This window comes from Carassius auratus, unplaced genomic scaffold (genome assembly GCF_003368295.1).
Source record: "Carassius auratus strain Wakin unplaced genomic scaffold, ASM336829v1 scaf_tig00217163, whole genome shotgun sequence".
NCBI classification, from domain to species: domain Eukaryota; kingdom Metazoa; phylum Chordata; class Actinopteri; order Cypriniformes; family Cyprinidae; genus Carassius; species Carassius auratus.
The window spans coordinates 31486-45000 of record NW_020528924.1 but is presented as its reverse complement, the minus strand read 5'-3'; the positions used below and the strand labels follow the sequence as shown (position 1 = coordinate 45000).

The window sequence follows — 13515 nt, the reverse complement described above, 5'->3', positions numbered from 1 at the left end:
AAAAGAACAAAGCAGTGGTTCCCAAACTGGTGGGCACAGCCAAGCCGAGGGATAGTTAGGACCCTATGAAATCCATTTTATTTTTTCCAAAATTTTGTTTCATTTTAATTGTTTTTAAAATATATATTTTTTCTGTTTTGATTCTGTATTGCTTTTTTTTCAGTTATTTTTTTTCATCTCCTTAATAGTTAAATTAAATTGTATAAATTAAAAAGCATGTCTAACTAATCAAAATCATGAAACTTATACATTTTCACATCAGTTTATTAAAAGTTTAATAAAAATTACAAGTTTAGGGCCCTATGAATTTTTTTATTTTTTCTCCCTATAAAATTTATATTTTTTATTGTTACCTAATTCTGTGTTTTAGCATGTCTAATAATTTGAATGTATAAACAACTTAATTTGTTAATTACATTTTTTATTAAAGTAGCCTTATGAATTTTTTCCCCTCAGAAATTCTGTGTTTATGGTTATCACAATGAAGTAAGTAAGTAAAGTTTATTTATAGAGCGCTTTTCACAGATACAATCACAAAGTGCTTTACAAGGTACAACCACAATTAATATTCAAATAAATTAAAACAAATAAAAAGTCCAAAGTAAACTTAAGCCCAGTCAACTAAAAGCTTTTTTGAATAATAGTGTCTTGAGTTGCCTTTTAAAGGACTCAACAGAATTAGCCACACGGAGGAACAAAGGCAAGGCGTTCCACAGTCTGGGCGCTACAGCCGCAAAGGACAGATCTCCCCGGGTTTTATAATGAGTCTTTGGGACAATTAAAAGACTTTGGCCTGCTGATCGAAGGGAACGACCTGGGGAGTATGTGCATAGCAAATCTGTGATGTATTGTGGGGCCTGACCATTTAAAGCTCTAAAAGTTAAAACTAATATTTTAAAATCAATGCGAAATTTGATAGGTAGCCAGTGTAGGGAGGACAAAATAGGGTTGATGTGAGCCCGTCTGCCAGATCCTGTTAAAAGCCTTGCAGCAGCATTTTGTACCATTTGGAGACGATTTAGAGCAGATTTGTTAAAAAAAGTAAAAAGAGAGTTACAATAATCTAAACGTGAAGAAATAAAAGCATGAATTACCATCTCAAGATCAGAGTCTGTTAAAATCATCCTCAATTTAGCAATATTTCTTAGGTGATAAAAACAATTTTTGACCAAAATTCTGGAATGGCAGTCCAAAGACATTGATTGGTCAAACCAGACACCTATATTTCTGATGTTCGACTGGACAGTGGATTGGAAGCTGTTGGACAATTTGTGGAATTTTGTTGTCTGGGGCTATAATATTATCACAATGAAGGCATAAAACATTAATTTCGTTTATCATCTTTTAATTACTCAAGATTAAGAAAACTTTTTGGCAAAAAAGGGGAGTTACTATTAAAATTAAAACATGGAAGAAATGTTGTGTGATTAATCCTTAAAAAATAATGTTTGTTTCATTTGTGTAGTAATAGAAGTAGTAGCCGGCTATGTACATTCTACTGAAAAATAGTACCGGACTTTTATTTTGACGTGTTGACACAAATACCTCTACAGTTCTTTGTAAGTGATATGATGCTAGTATTACTCAAATAATAACGGGAATTGAATACTTACAGGCTTCATTTTATCTATCCATATATATATAGGCATAATTATTCACATTATCTTTATTTATTTATTTTCTTCTTATTCTAGTTACAAAAATGATTTAGCCGAGAGCAGTGAGAGATTTTTTTTCCCCCTATTGTTTGATTAACATGAATGTCAGACAGGACGAATATTGGACAGCTTCCCCTTTAGGACCGAAGTCCGGATCCAATATAGTTACACATGCACTTTCTCTCGCAACTGTTTATGTTCCCTTAAGACCCAAATGACTATGTTTATGATGATACTTGCAAAGCCAGTATAGGATGCATATTAAGTATTTATGCAATTGTTCAAAGCCAATAAAGCATAAAAATTGCTCACAAGCTCTATTAGCAGCTGATGTGGGTAAGTCGTGGCCTAGTGGTGCCCTTGAGCAAGGCACTGAACCCCCAACTTCTCCCTGGGCCCCGTTGCATAAATGGCTGCCCACTGCTCCGGGTGTGTGTTCACATTGTGTGTGTGTGTGTGTGTTCACTGCTGTGTGTGCACTTTGGATGGGTTAAATGCAGAGCACGAATTCTGAGTATGGGTCACCATACTTGGCTGAATGTCACATCACTCACTTAAATGTGCGGCTTACTCACCCCTCTCACACAGAAACAGAGACAACATGTGCTTATAGCTCTGTTGTTTGTTTACTTTTAAACTGCAGTGCTTAAAAAAGCATGCAATGCAAAGTTTTCTTGACCATGCGCACAGCAACGTGACGTGAGCACGCATGCTGTCTGCATCCCCATGTAATGCATATAAGACTGCCGACATTCAAATGATGCAAAAGTATTGCTGTAAACAGTGCATTTTGCATCACCACAAAATAAACAATAGAGCATGATATTAAATGATAGAATTTTAATTCCTCCATCCAGTACATATCGTCATATCGCCCAGCCCCAAGTCAGACTGCTTTATATATCTGTTTGTGTATGAATGTGTATGTGTGGCTGCGTGTGTGTGACTGACCTTAGCTGGTTGAATGATGAAATGAGAAGTGAATGAAAGTTGTCAGGGAAAAATAATAGCTTGCTCTAAGATCCTGAAACCTGCCGAGAGACAGCGAGAGTCACCTCATGCAGCATCAGAGAAAAGGCCTTGAGAGAAGATTATTTCCATTCTTCTCTCATCTTTCCTCGTCTATCTGCTGCTGATTGCTTTTTGTGTGTGGCTTATTGGTGTTTGCTTGGCTTTGGCTCCTTTTGTCCCTGTGGATGTACTTACACTTGTGCCAATGTGTTTGTATCACAGGAATTCTCATTCTGTGTTTGTGTGTGTGTTTAGGGCCCCCCGCTTTAAGGGTTACCAGCAACAGGACAGTCAGGAATTGCTGCACTACCTCTTGGACTCCATGAGAGTGGAGGAGACCAAGGTGAGTGTGTGATGTGATTTTATTTTTTATAGTAATTTTTTATTTTTAAAGAGTACCTTTGGCCCTGTTTTCATCTGGGATCCAGAATCTGTCTCGTGTGATTCATTCGCAGATAGTCAGGTGAGACCACCTTCTAGACCTGGCAGTAATGTGCATCTTATCTAATCTCTTTTTATTTATTTTTTTGGCTATATATAAAATTATTGCTCAATTTAGGCATTTACACCTGAAGTATAGTGTACTAGAGGTTCACGACCTGTTTATCTGTTTACATTTGTCCTGTTTCCATTGGAGTGGCCAGAAATTGGTAATACCAGGTCTACAGGGGGTCTTGTTCTCAGCCTTACGCCCTTCGTCCTCCTCAGTATGTGTATATAAACTATACCAGTCACTACAAGGGGCTGCATTTGCAAACTGACGGTGGGACATTGACCTCTCTTGGGCAGATGCAAAGAAGTCTGATAGGGTGATTCTTATAGAATAATACAGCTTGTGGCTCTCTTAATGCAGACGTGCCAGGGGCCAAGACCAACGCAACCCCACCAGTGGCCCTAACTGGCCTAAGGAAGCGGGTGCAGCATCGGGCGATGAGCCCCAGGGCCAGCCAGGCCCATTCAGACTTGTGAATGTGGACAGTTGTGCCACTTAGGAACCTTACAAGTGGCGCGACTGGCCTCATTGTGCATCCTGGGAAACAGTCAGCTGCTTGTTGAAGCTTTGTGATGGAGGACCATCCCCACCTCCCTCCCTTCCTCCAAACTTAGGGGAGGCAGAGGGGGAGAACACAGGAAACAAGATGGTTTAAATGTTCATCAATATCGTGTACTTCAGTAAATTTACAGACGGCATGTACTTTGATAAATGCGCATAGTTTTTAAGACACAACAAATAAAAAAATATATTTATACACTACTGTTCAAAGGTTTGGGTTCAGTATGTTTTTTTAAAAAATGAAAACAATACAGACAGAAAAAATATTGATAATGTGTAAAGATTTATCTTTCATAGAAAGCCTATTAAAAAAAATCTAATGGAAAATCATAATTTCTGCAATAAATTATTAAAAATGACAGCTATTTTCACATGATAATAATATTTTGAGTACCAAATCAGCATTTTAGAATGATTTCTGAGAGATCACTGAAGAGTGGAGTAATGACTGGTGAAAATTAATTCACTGTAATAAATTACATTTTAAAATATATTAACTTAGAAAACCACTATTCAAAATTGTAATACTATTCATAATGTGTTTATTATATTTTTGATTAATACTATTCATAGTGTTAATGTTGTATGTTTTTTTTATTAAATAAAAGCAGCTTTGGAGAGCCTAAGATATTTAAAAACATGAACTCATAAAAATAACTATTTATATTTGAATTTGTTTACTGATTCGGAGATCTACACATGCAAAAGTGAAATATACATGCACATTTTTTAGCAAAAGTGATTATCTTCTCAACTTTAATAATAGTTGCGGTTACTTTATCCCAGAGCTGAGACCCCTTAAGCCAGTCACCAGACATTGACACAACAATATTTATGTTGATTAGCCAGTAGAATCGCTGCTCACAATATGCTAATTGAAATCAATGAATTATCACCAATTAGCTGTTAAATAAGATTGGGGCGCGCAACTTCTTCAAGTGAGCTCAGCTTCTTGAGGTAGTCTGGTGGCCTAGTTATTTTAGGGTTTGTGTGATTAATTAGTGTGTGTTGCAGCGGGATACGATGCAGATTGGGGTTTGGGGGGTTGAGTGGCTGTTGGGGAGGGATTAACCAGGCTTTTGACCTAAATATCCCATCCTGAGCGTGGGGACGGGACAATGGGGGAGACCGGTCGAGCCCCACAGACATCGCCACCATGGCCAATTATCTATTGATTGGTGCTTTACTGTGACTGTGTCTTCTAACAGCTCTCTCACCAACAGTCACTGACCGTGTCACCTCTCATTAAGACCACAGGGACACTCGCTTTCACAAGCCTTTATGCCCACACATACATGGGATATACAATGCATGTGTTGTGGAAAATATGTGAAGCACACATTTATTTTACAGCACGTACACGTGTTCATGGCCTTGCGTTTGCTATAGTTTATTTACCCGCAAACAAAAACCTGAGAAAAAAAAACATGTTCAAGGGTGAAGATTTTAAAGTCTGAGGTGGAAAAACGGTCGTGACTTATTTAATTTGTTTATGGATGTCAAATAGGTAATGTCAAATAAGTAATTTTTCATAAATAACAAAAACATTGACATTTAGTTTTTCTTTATAATTCAATTCAAATCTTAACTTCTCATTATTTTAAGATAAGAACAGTGATGATTCTGCGGTCCCTGTTATATTGAGCACGATAAAGGAAGCCTTTTTTTGACAGCAACTGTTTGAGCTTCATTATCTAACAAAGTGGCATCACATTGTGTTTACATTGACAGCGCATTAAAGCAGGCATCCTCAAAGCCTTTAACAACCCCACGGAGAAGACAGCTGATGAGGAGACCAAACGACAAGTGAAGGGTGCTCCATCTATGCTTCCACCTGCTTTTCACATCATTCAGAACAATATTGCCATCTAGTGTCAGCTTGCATTTATTCTAAACGTTATGGCACTATTTCTATGAAAATATATTTTCAAAAAGGATCTATCATGTGTGTTCTGAGTTGTTTAAATGTGTTTTATATATTAATATAACACACACACACACACACGCATATATATATATATATATATATATATATATATATATATATATATATATATATATATATATATATATATATATATCAATAATAAAAAAAAAGATAACTCTACTAGGCTGTTGGGCTTGTTTATGTTTTTAAATTACATGAGACTTTCCGACTTCCTGCATTTGCTATACTTCATAGTCATTTTATAATAAATCCAAAAGCAAGACGTGAGATAAGCTAGGGAGTTGAAATGCTAATGAGTGATCCTCTGCTGCCATATACTGGATATAATGGTAATTTCATGTTCATTTTCATCTTAAAAGAGTTAGTTCACCGAACAATTTTAATTATGTCATTAATGACTCACCCTCATGTCATTCCAAACCAGTTCGAATTTTCAGTTAGAATTTGTTAAAGCATCGAAAATACATTTTGGTCCAAAATTAACAAAAATGAAGACTTTATTCAGCATTGTCTTCTCTTCCCGGTCTGCCGCTGACGTGTTTTCTGGTGTGTCCAATAACATATAACACGTCAGCAGTGTCGTACGTCAACAGTCACAGCAGTCACGCTCAAAACAGACCTGGAAGAGAAGACAATGCTGAATAAAGTCATAATTTTTTGTTATTTTTGGACCAAAATGTATTTTTGATGCTTTAACAAATTCTAACTGACCCTCTGATGTCACATGGACTACTTTGATGATGTTTTTATTACCTTTCTGAATATTTTCAATGGAGGGGCTGAAAGCTCTCGGACTAAATCTAAAATATCTTAAACTGTGTTCCGAAGATGAACGGAGGTCTTACGGGTTTGGAACGACATTAGTCATTAATTACATAATTTTAATTTTTCAATGAACTAACCCTTTAAGTCTTTGTTTTTCATCAAGAGACAATTTTTTTCCTGTCATCTTCAAGAATGAAAGTGAATATTTAAAGTGAATTTTCTCAGAGTTATTAATAAAGGCTTAAATAAAAAAATTAATAAAGACTATAATTGTTTAAAAAATGTGGGGTTTTATTTTTACTTTATTTTGTGCTAGATATATATATATATACACAATTATACAATTTATATAAAAATTTTGCTTGTTTTCATGTTCTTACAGCTTATGGGAAGGAAGGAGTGAAAATGAATTTTGTCGATCGGATCTTTGTTGGAGAGCTGACCAGTACGATAATGTGTGAAGAGTGTGAACATGTAAGAATTTCTCATATGTAATATACAATGTCCACATACAAAGCCAGACTGTATAATTTTGAAAAAAAATTTAAACTGTTTTTTTATTTTATTATTATTATATTTTATAATAATTATGAATTTTGAATGTTACAATATTTAAAATTTATTCATTTAATTCATAATATATTTTTTTTAATTTACTGTATCATAAACTGTAATATATTACATAAAATGTGATGTGTAAAATATAAATGTAATATAAAATTGGTTTTAAAGTTTATGAATATTTATTTTAATAATAGAGTGACTGCTAATTGTAATGTGTAACATGCTTATATGCTTCACTCCTAGATTTCCACAGTGAAAGAAGCTTTCATTGATATTTCCCTTCCCATCATAGAGGAAAGGGTGAGACCAGCCTTAATTTATTGTTCCACAAATTGTAAAACATCTGTTGCTTTATTTTATTTTGCATGTAATATTCTGTCCATGTGCTGAGTTTTCTTGTATCGAGTAATGTCTTTTGAGGTTTTGTCTGTTTGTTTTTTTTGCCCAGATCTCTAAGCCCACAAACCCTGCTAGACTAGGAAAAAGTGGGCGGGAGCAAGATGGTCTGGCCTCCCATGATGACTCATCCACTGCCCACTCACACGCCAGTCGAAACAGCCGAAGGTTAAGTGGACAGGTAGATGGAGCCATTATTAGTTCTTATACACTAGTTTTCTTTCAATCATTTTTTTTTTTATGTTTTTGAAAGACATCTTATGCTCACCAAGGATCCATTTATTTGATCTAAAATACAGAGTACAAACAACAATATATTTTTTAATATTTTTACAATTTAAAATAACTGTTTTCCATTGGAATGTTTTAAAATGTGGAAATCAGGTTTTTCAGGAGCCATTACTCAAGTCTCCCGTGTTACATGATCATTCAGAAATCCTTGTAGAATAAAAGTATGCAACTTACTGACCTCTTCCTTGATTCATTGTTAATATTACGTTATGTTTGTTTGTGTGTTGATGCACTCAGAAGCTGCAGGGTCACCATTCGTCCACTTCTCATGATGAAAGAGGTGCAGATTCGGTTTCTAGCAGACATGAGGAGGAGCTCTGTGTGGCTGGGCGTGGCCTGGCCAGTTACCAGGCGGATACGATGGGCAGCCAATCAGACTGCAGCGAGAAGGATTCCAACCTGCAGGACAGCAGTAACGATGCGGACAGCGAGGCCTCAGAGAGCGAATGGTCTCCTCGGATCCCATCTGTGTCCAGTCATAGTAGCACATCAGATAAAGTCTCAACCACCACAACTTCAGCCTCAACAGCACACAATCCAAGTCTAAAACCTAACCTGAACCCGAGTCCCACTCCCTTAGCTTCCGTTAGACCTCAGCAGGGCGGCGTTGTAGAGCAGCTTGTCAGCGCTGTGTCCAAGCTGGGCCTGGTGCACACTTCCACAGACACTCTATCTCTCAGTCACAGCCCAGCGGAACCGTCCGAATTCCGGGAGAGAGACCGTCAGCACCATCAAGGAGCCTTCCAAGCTCTCTGTCACAGTTACACCCCCAGCTCGAAAGAGTGTTCTGTACAGTCCTGTCTGCATCAATTCACATCCATTGAGCTGCTGATGGGCAACAACAAACTACTTTGTGAAAACTGCACTGAAAGGAGGCAGAGAACGATGAAGAGGAGTGGTATGCGCGTACATATTCTACAGATCTTTATTCTAGAATCTATTTTATTTTATTTTATGGCTTATAAGCATATGTTGATCAGCATATGTTGCATCGTATTTATCTATGCTTCAGATAAGAAGGCTGAGAAGGTGTACACCAGTGCCCGTAAACAGATGCTTATCTCGGCACTTCCTCCAGTGGTCACTCTTCACCTTAAAAGATTTCACCAGGTCTGAATCCTCAGTATACGGCAATAGGGTGGTGGGGCGGGGATCATATAATCAAGTTATAGTCTTGTTGTGTGATGGCACAGTGATTGACCTTTCTTTACCTTTGCAGGCCGGGATGAATCTGAGGAAAGTTAATCGACATGTGGATTTTCCTCTTGTGCTAGACCTGGCACCTTTCTGTTCTGCTGCTTGTAAGGTAGTGGTTGGAGTTATAAATATCAGTAAAGACCAATGATTTATGAATCCGTGTACAGTCTTGATTCAGTATTTATATGTGTGGCAGAACCTCGGTTCAGGAGAACGTGTGCTTTACAGCTTGTATGGCATTGTGGAACACAGTGGATCAATGCGAGCTGGGCACTACGCAGCCTATGTGAAGGTCCACACCTCGCCGCGTAAACCTGAGCTGCGCCGGAACCAGTCAGGTACAAAACCGCCAAGACAGAATACAGTTCTCATGTGCTCATTCAGCTGGTTCTGAAAGGTCTGAAAAAATCTGTGGGTAAACAAAGGGTTGTTTGCATCATGGCATTGGACCGCAACCTTGAAGATGCGCCTTGTTTAGTAAAAGCCAAGCGGGATTTGTTTGTTGTTGCTCTATAGATGCATTCTTCTCCACTCTCTACTCAAGGAGAGAGCCAACCTTTCAGCAGTGTTTGGAACGGAGCAAAAAACCCACAGAACGCTGTGAGAAACCATTGTACAGATTGGTAGTTAACCGTTACGGTGCACAAATTGAAGCTGAATTTTTTGATTATAATGAATGCCACAAAAGCTCTAGTCAGATCAGTAGGGATGTGTAAAAAGCTCCTGTAGTATGAGGAGGATTGATTCTCACATGAACATATTGATCTTAAGACATTTTTATTAATCATGAAAAGCTTTGAAATGGAGAAAAAAAAGCAGATCACTCTACAGGAGATCTTTAATAAAGGCAAAGCTAAAGGTGGCATTTTATTAGAATAGGTTTATGATTGTGATGATTAAGTTTGTTGTAATTAAGAGCTGTGTTCTGTAATTTTTAATCATTGATAAATATGGTAATTGGATGTCTTGAAGTTAAGAACTAAATTATTGATTTCAAATGTAATGTTGAAAGGCTATAAATACTCAAAATCTAATAATCAAACAAAAATAGAGTTATGGAAAACAGTGCCCGATGAAAAGTTTGCATTAAAATATGATTTGCAGGCGATTGCAGTGTTCAGGATTGTCTGTTTCTATTAGATTATTTGCATTTCTTTATCAATACACACCTATATCTATGATTTACTAGAAGTTGTGGTTACATTTTATTTATATCTTAAAAATGTAAGAAAAAATGAAATATTAGAATTATTTTAAATACACGTTACTTGATGGATACATTTAATTTCAGCGTGTACAAACAAGTTTAATATAAGTTGTGATTAAAAAAGACAATCAATTATTTTTTTTTAAATACACAGACATAAATTTGAATCGGCACAACTCTATATATTTTTACATATGGTATTGCCTTTATTTTTTCGTGTACAAAAGCCCTTGTTATTGTTTTTAAATAAATTTCCGCTTAGTTGTGTTTGATGATGACAACTGATGACTAGTAGCACAATCTGGATTTTTTTGTGGACGTTCCTCTGAATACCAACATCTTTGTTTTTTTAGGTTCCAGAGAGGCCAGTTCAGCCCCACAAGGTCAATGGGTGTATGTTAGCGACACCAGTGTACAGACTGTACCGGAGTCCAGAGTGCTGAACTCTCAAGCTTATTTACTTTTCTATGAAGAACTGCTATGACGAGCATGTGAATGCAAGATGATCCAAATTAATGCAACCGGCAATATCAGCTCAGACAACAATGAGCGCTTACTGCATGACTATATTACTGTATTTTAATGTATGAAGGATTCCATATACTAAAGGCTTGGTCTTATGGCTCATTCATTACTCAAGGTGACCTGAATTAAAATTGGGAGCCATTATAATTGATGTAAAATAGTTTTCTGAATTGAAGTTATTAAGGTTTTACAGCTAATATTTGAGCTTAACATTTATTTTTGGGATGTTCATTTTGCAGGAGAAATTGCCAAAGAGAAATGTAGGATAAATATGTATAGAATATATGATATGAGAAGGAGAATTGTGCCAAAAGAGACTATAAGGAAAACTCAGCACAATATGCAACTGTTGCTTTCAGAGCCATTTAAAGCCGTTACATCCAGTGCCTACAGTTTATGAATTCTGAGATTGTTTTGCATGCCTTTAGTAAAGTATTCAATTCATACAGGAGTATAAAGAGAACAGTATGTGTATATACTGGTTAGAACTACATAATTGTATGTAAAATATATAATATTTATTCTGTTCACCTGGCAGATACTGTAACACCATAGATTTGTGTGGTGTATAAGGCTTCAGGGTTCCTCAAGCTGCTCTTTTGCTTGAATTTTGTGAACAAATCCAGTATAAATCATTTAAAAGGATTCTTTAAATACATTTAGTTGAAGTTAATCTTTGAGTGTTTTTTATATATATATATATATATATATATATATATACTTAATTTATTTGACAGATTTTCTATTTAAGTAAACATCAAACACAGAATAACAAAAACAACAATAAAACACACCAGTGTTAAAAAGGCAGATACCAACAGCAGTTACTTGATGTCTTGCAAGAAATCAAGAGCCACATTGGGAGGGCTTTTTTTACATGCAACCAAGAGTTAATTATCACTTTTGCTCAAACCCCTCCAGAGTAACCCCTAAAAGAATATATTAGAAAATGACACATTTAAGTTAAAACCTGCTACCCTGGACATTAGTTGTCCCGCCCTTAACCAGAAAAGCTGAAACCTTTGAACAGGTTTGAAATGTTTTGGGGTCCCTGGCTCTTTCTCTTTCTGGAGATATTGTGGGCCATTAGTATCCCCTGTCACCATAAATCCCTAAATGCCATTTTCACTCTCCTTGGCTGAAGATTCGGCGTGATGGGTGCAAAGGCGTGCTGTTTTACACCATGCTGCTGACTGGTGAAGAAGAGGTGGGTGTGGAATCAGGAAAGAAAACGTCTGAAACAATTGCGTCCTCCTCTCCTCATCCATGACATTCGAATCAAGCTGTTAGATGGTTATCAGTTACAATCGAGAGTGAAAAAACTAGAGTGCAATCTTTGCAAAGCGTGTCTATTTTTAAAGCAGGGCTGTCTTTCAGGGACGTGCGAGTGATTTAATGTCAGTTAATGATCGGATGTGTTTCCCTCAGTCTGAACTGACAGAGAAACCTGGTCTGAGGGACTGGTGGAGCTGCTTTTGCTTTCGAAAGAACCCGTTGAATGTAAAGAGAGAAATTCAGAGGTTTTTTCCTTTTCTTCATGCCTTCAGGGCAGACATAATAAGTGGTTAGAGATGATGCTTGTTATGTTTTTTGACCAAGCTGTGTTTGTGAATTACTCTACAGCATATAACCTGTTCTGTCAGTCTTTCAAATGTGATTCTGTCTTCACTGACAGACATCACTGAAAGTGTATGATATGAATCGGTATGAGGATATCAAAGCTCTACTCAAGTAATGGCCATCTCATTTCTTGGTTTTGAACCAGCCCTACTGTTTGCATTTATCAGCTATTATGTGTTGAAGATGCCAGAGAAGATATCTGAAATGTTTGGTGTATCGAACTCTGTTTCTCCTCAAAATTCCTTCATTCCACACAAGCTTCAATAGCAGTGTTATTAAATTGCTCAATGAAATATCAACACAGTTAAGACTAATTTAAGAATAATAAAAAAGTAACTGGAGTGGAGAACCTAAAAGGAAAGAGTATTACATTACATTTTTATAAAAATATATGTCTTGTTTGTTCATTGCCATGGGAGCTGGTTCAGAATTCAAACCCTCAAGCATCCTTCAGGACAAATGTTGGCAAAATCATTTTGCTTTTTTTTTTGGCTTTTTTTTTTATAGTTTGCTTAATCTGAGCGGTGCAAGGCTTGGCTACTTTTACTAAGTTTGCCATCTGAACTCACACACACACACACACATACACACACACACAAATTAACTTGATTCAACAAAGTTGAAAAAGTGGTTTAACTCCATAATTTGTACTTTGTAGACAAAAGTGGGCACCCATAAGAAATGAATGGGAAATATAATTCAGTGTATTTTTTTTATTTGTCCAATAATAATCAATAAATCCAACACAATGAGAGATGAGCCTATACAACATTCTCAATGTGGCAAACACTCACACACATACCCACAAACAAAGCACTGCATGAGCTTATAACGGTGGTATTTTCTTTTTAATTTTGTAAAGTAAATACAGTGACTCACACTCAAAAACATTTTTTATAATAAAAATAATTAAATGAGAAATAGTAGCTTTTTATATTTTTTATATCATGTTTCCAGATGTCACCAAAGCCATAAAATTTTTAGGTTCTGGCTGTCTGAACTTACTGGAATTATATATATATTATATATTTGCAGTAGATAAAAAAAGCAAATGTTATATATTTTACATAAAAAGATGGTACTTTTAGAGGTAAATAAAAAAAATTATATAGTTTTTATTTTATCGAAGATAGTATGACAAATTGGGATCACACCTGAGACCTTTCTGTCTAATAATGGGCTTCTACGAAGGATGATTGAGGGATAAGATGTTCATATTCATTTAAATGGTCCAGTGGTATGGCTTTTTTTATTTATTATTCCATATTTATTTTAATTA

The 13515-nt window shown here is 36.1% G+C and overlaps 1 protein-coding gene across 1 annotated transcript in view; it reads left to right on the top strand.

Annotated features, from left to right (window-relative positions):
• LOC113100078 (ubiquitin carboxyl-terminal hydrolase 45-like) overlaps positions 1–11249 on the top strand; it is a 39840-nt gene extending 28591 nt beyond the window's left edge. The window contains exons 9-18 of the mRNA XM_026264951.1: positions 2925–3012; positions 5455–5536; positions 6819–6910; positions 7244–7300; positions 7449–7577; positions 7925–8585; positions 8700–8797; positions 8907–8993; positions 9081–9222; positions 10445–11249. Coding sequence (XP_026120736.1) covers positions 2925–3012; positions 5455–5536; positions 6819–6910; positions 7244–7300; positions 7449–7577; positions 7925–8585; positions 8700–8797; positions 8907–8993; positions 9081–9222; positions 10445–10575 — 1567 coding nt within the window. The 3' untranslated portion in view covers positions 10576–11249. The remainder of the gene's footprint in view (positions 1–2924; positions 3013–5454; positions 5537–6818; positions 6911–7243; positions 7301–7448; positions 7578–7924; positions 8586–8699; positions 8798–8906; positions 8994–9080; positions 9223–10444) is intronic.
• The last annotated feature ends 2266 nt before the right edge of the window (positions 11250–13515 follow it).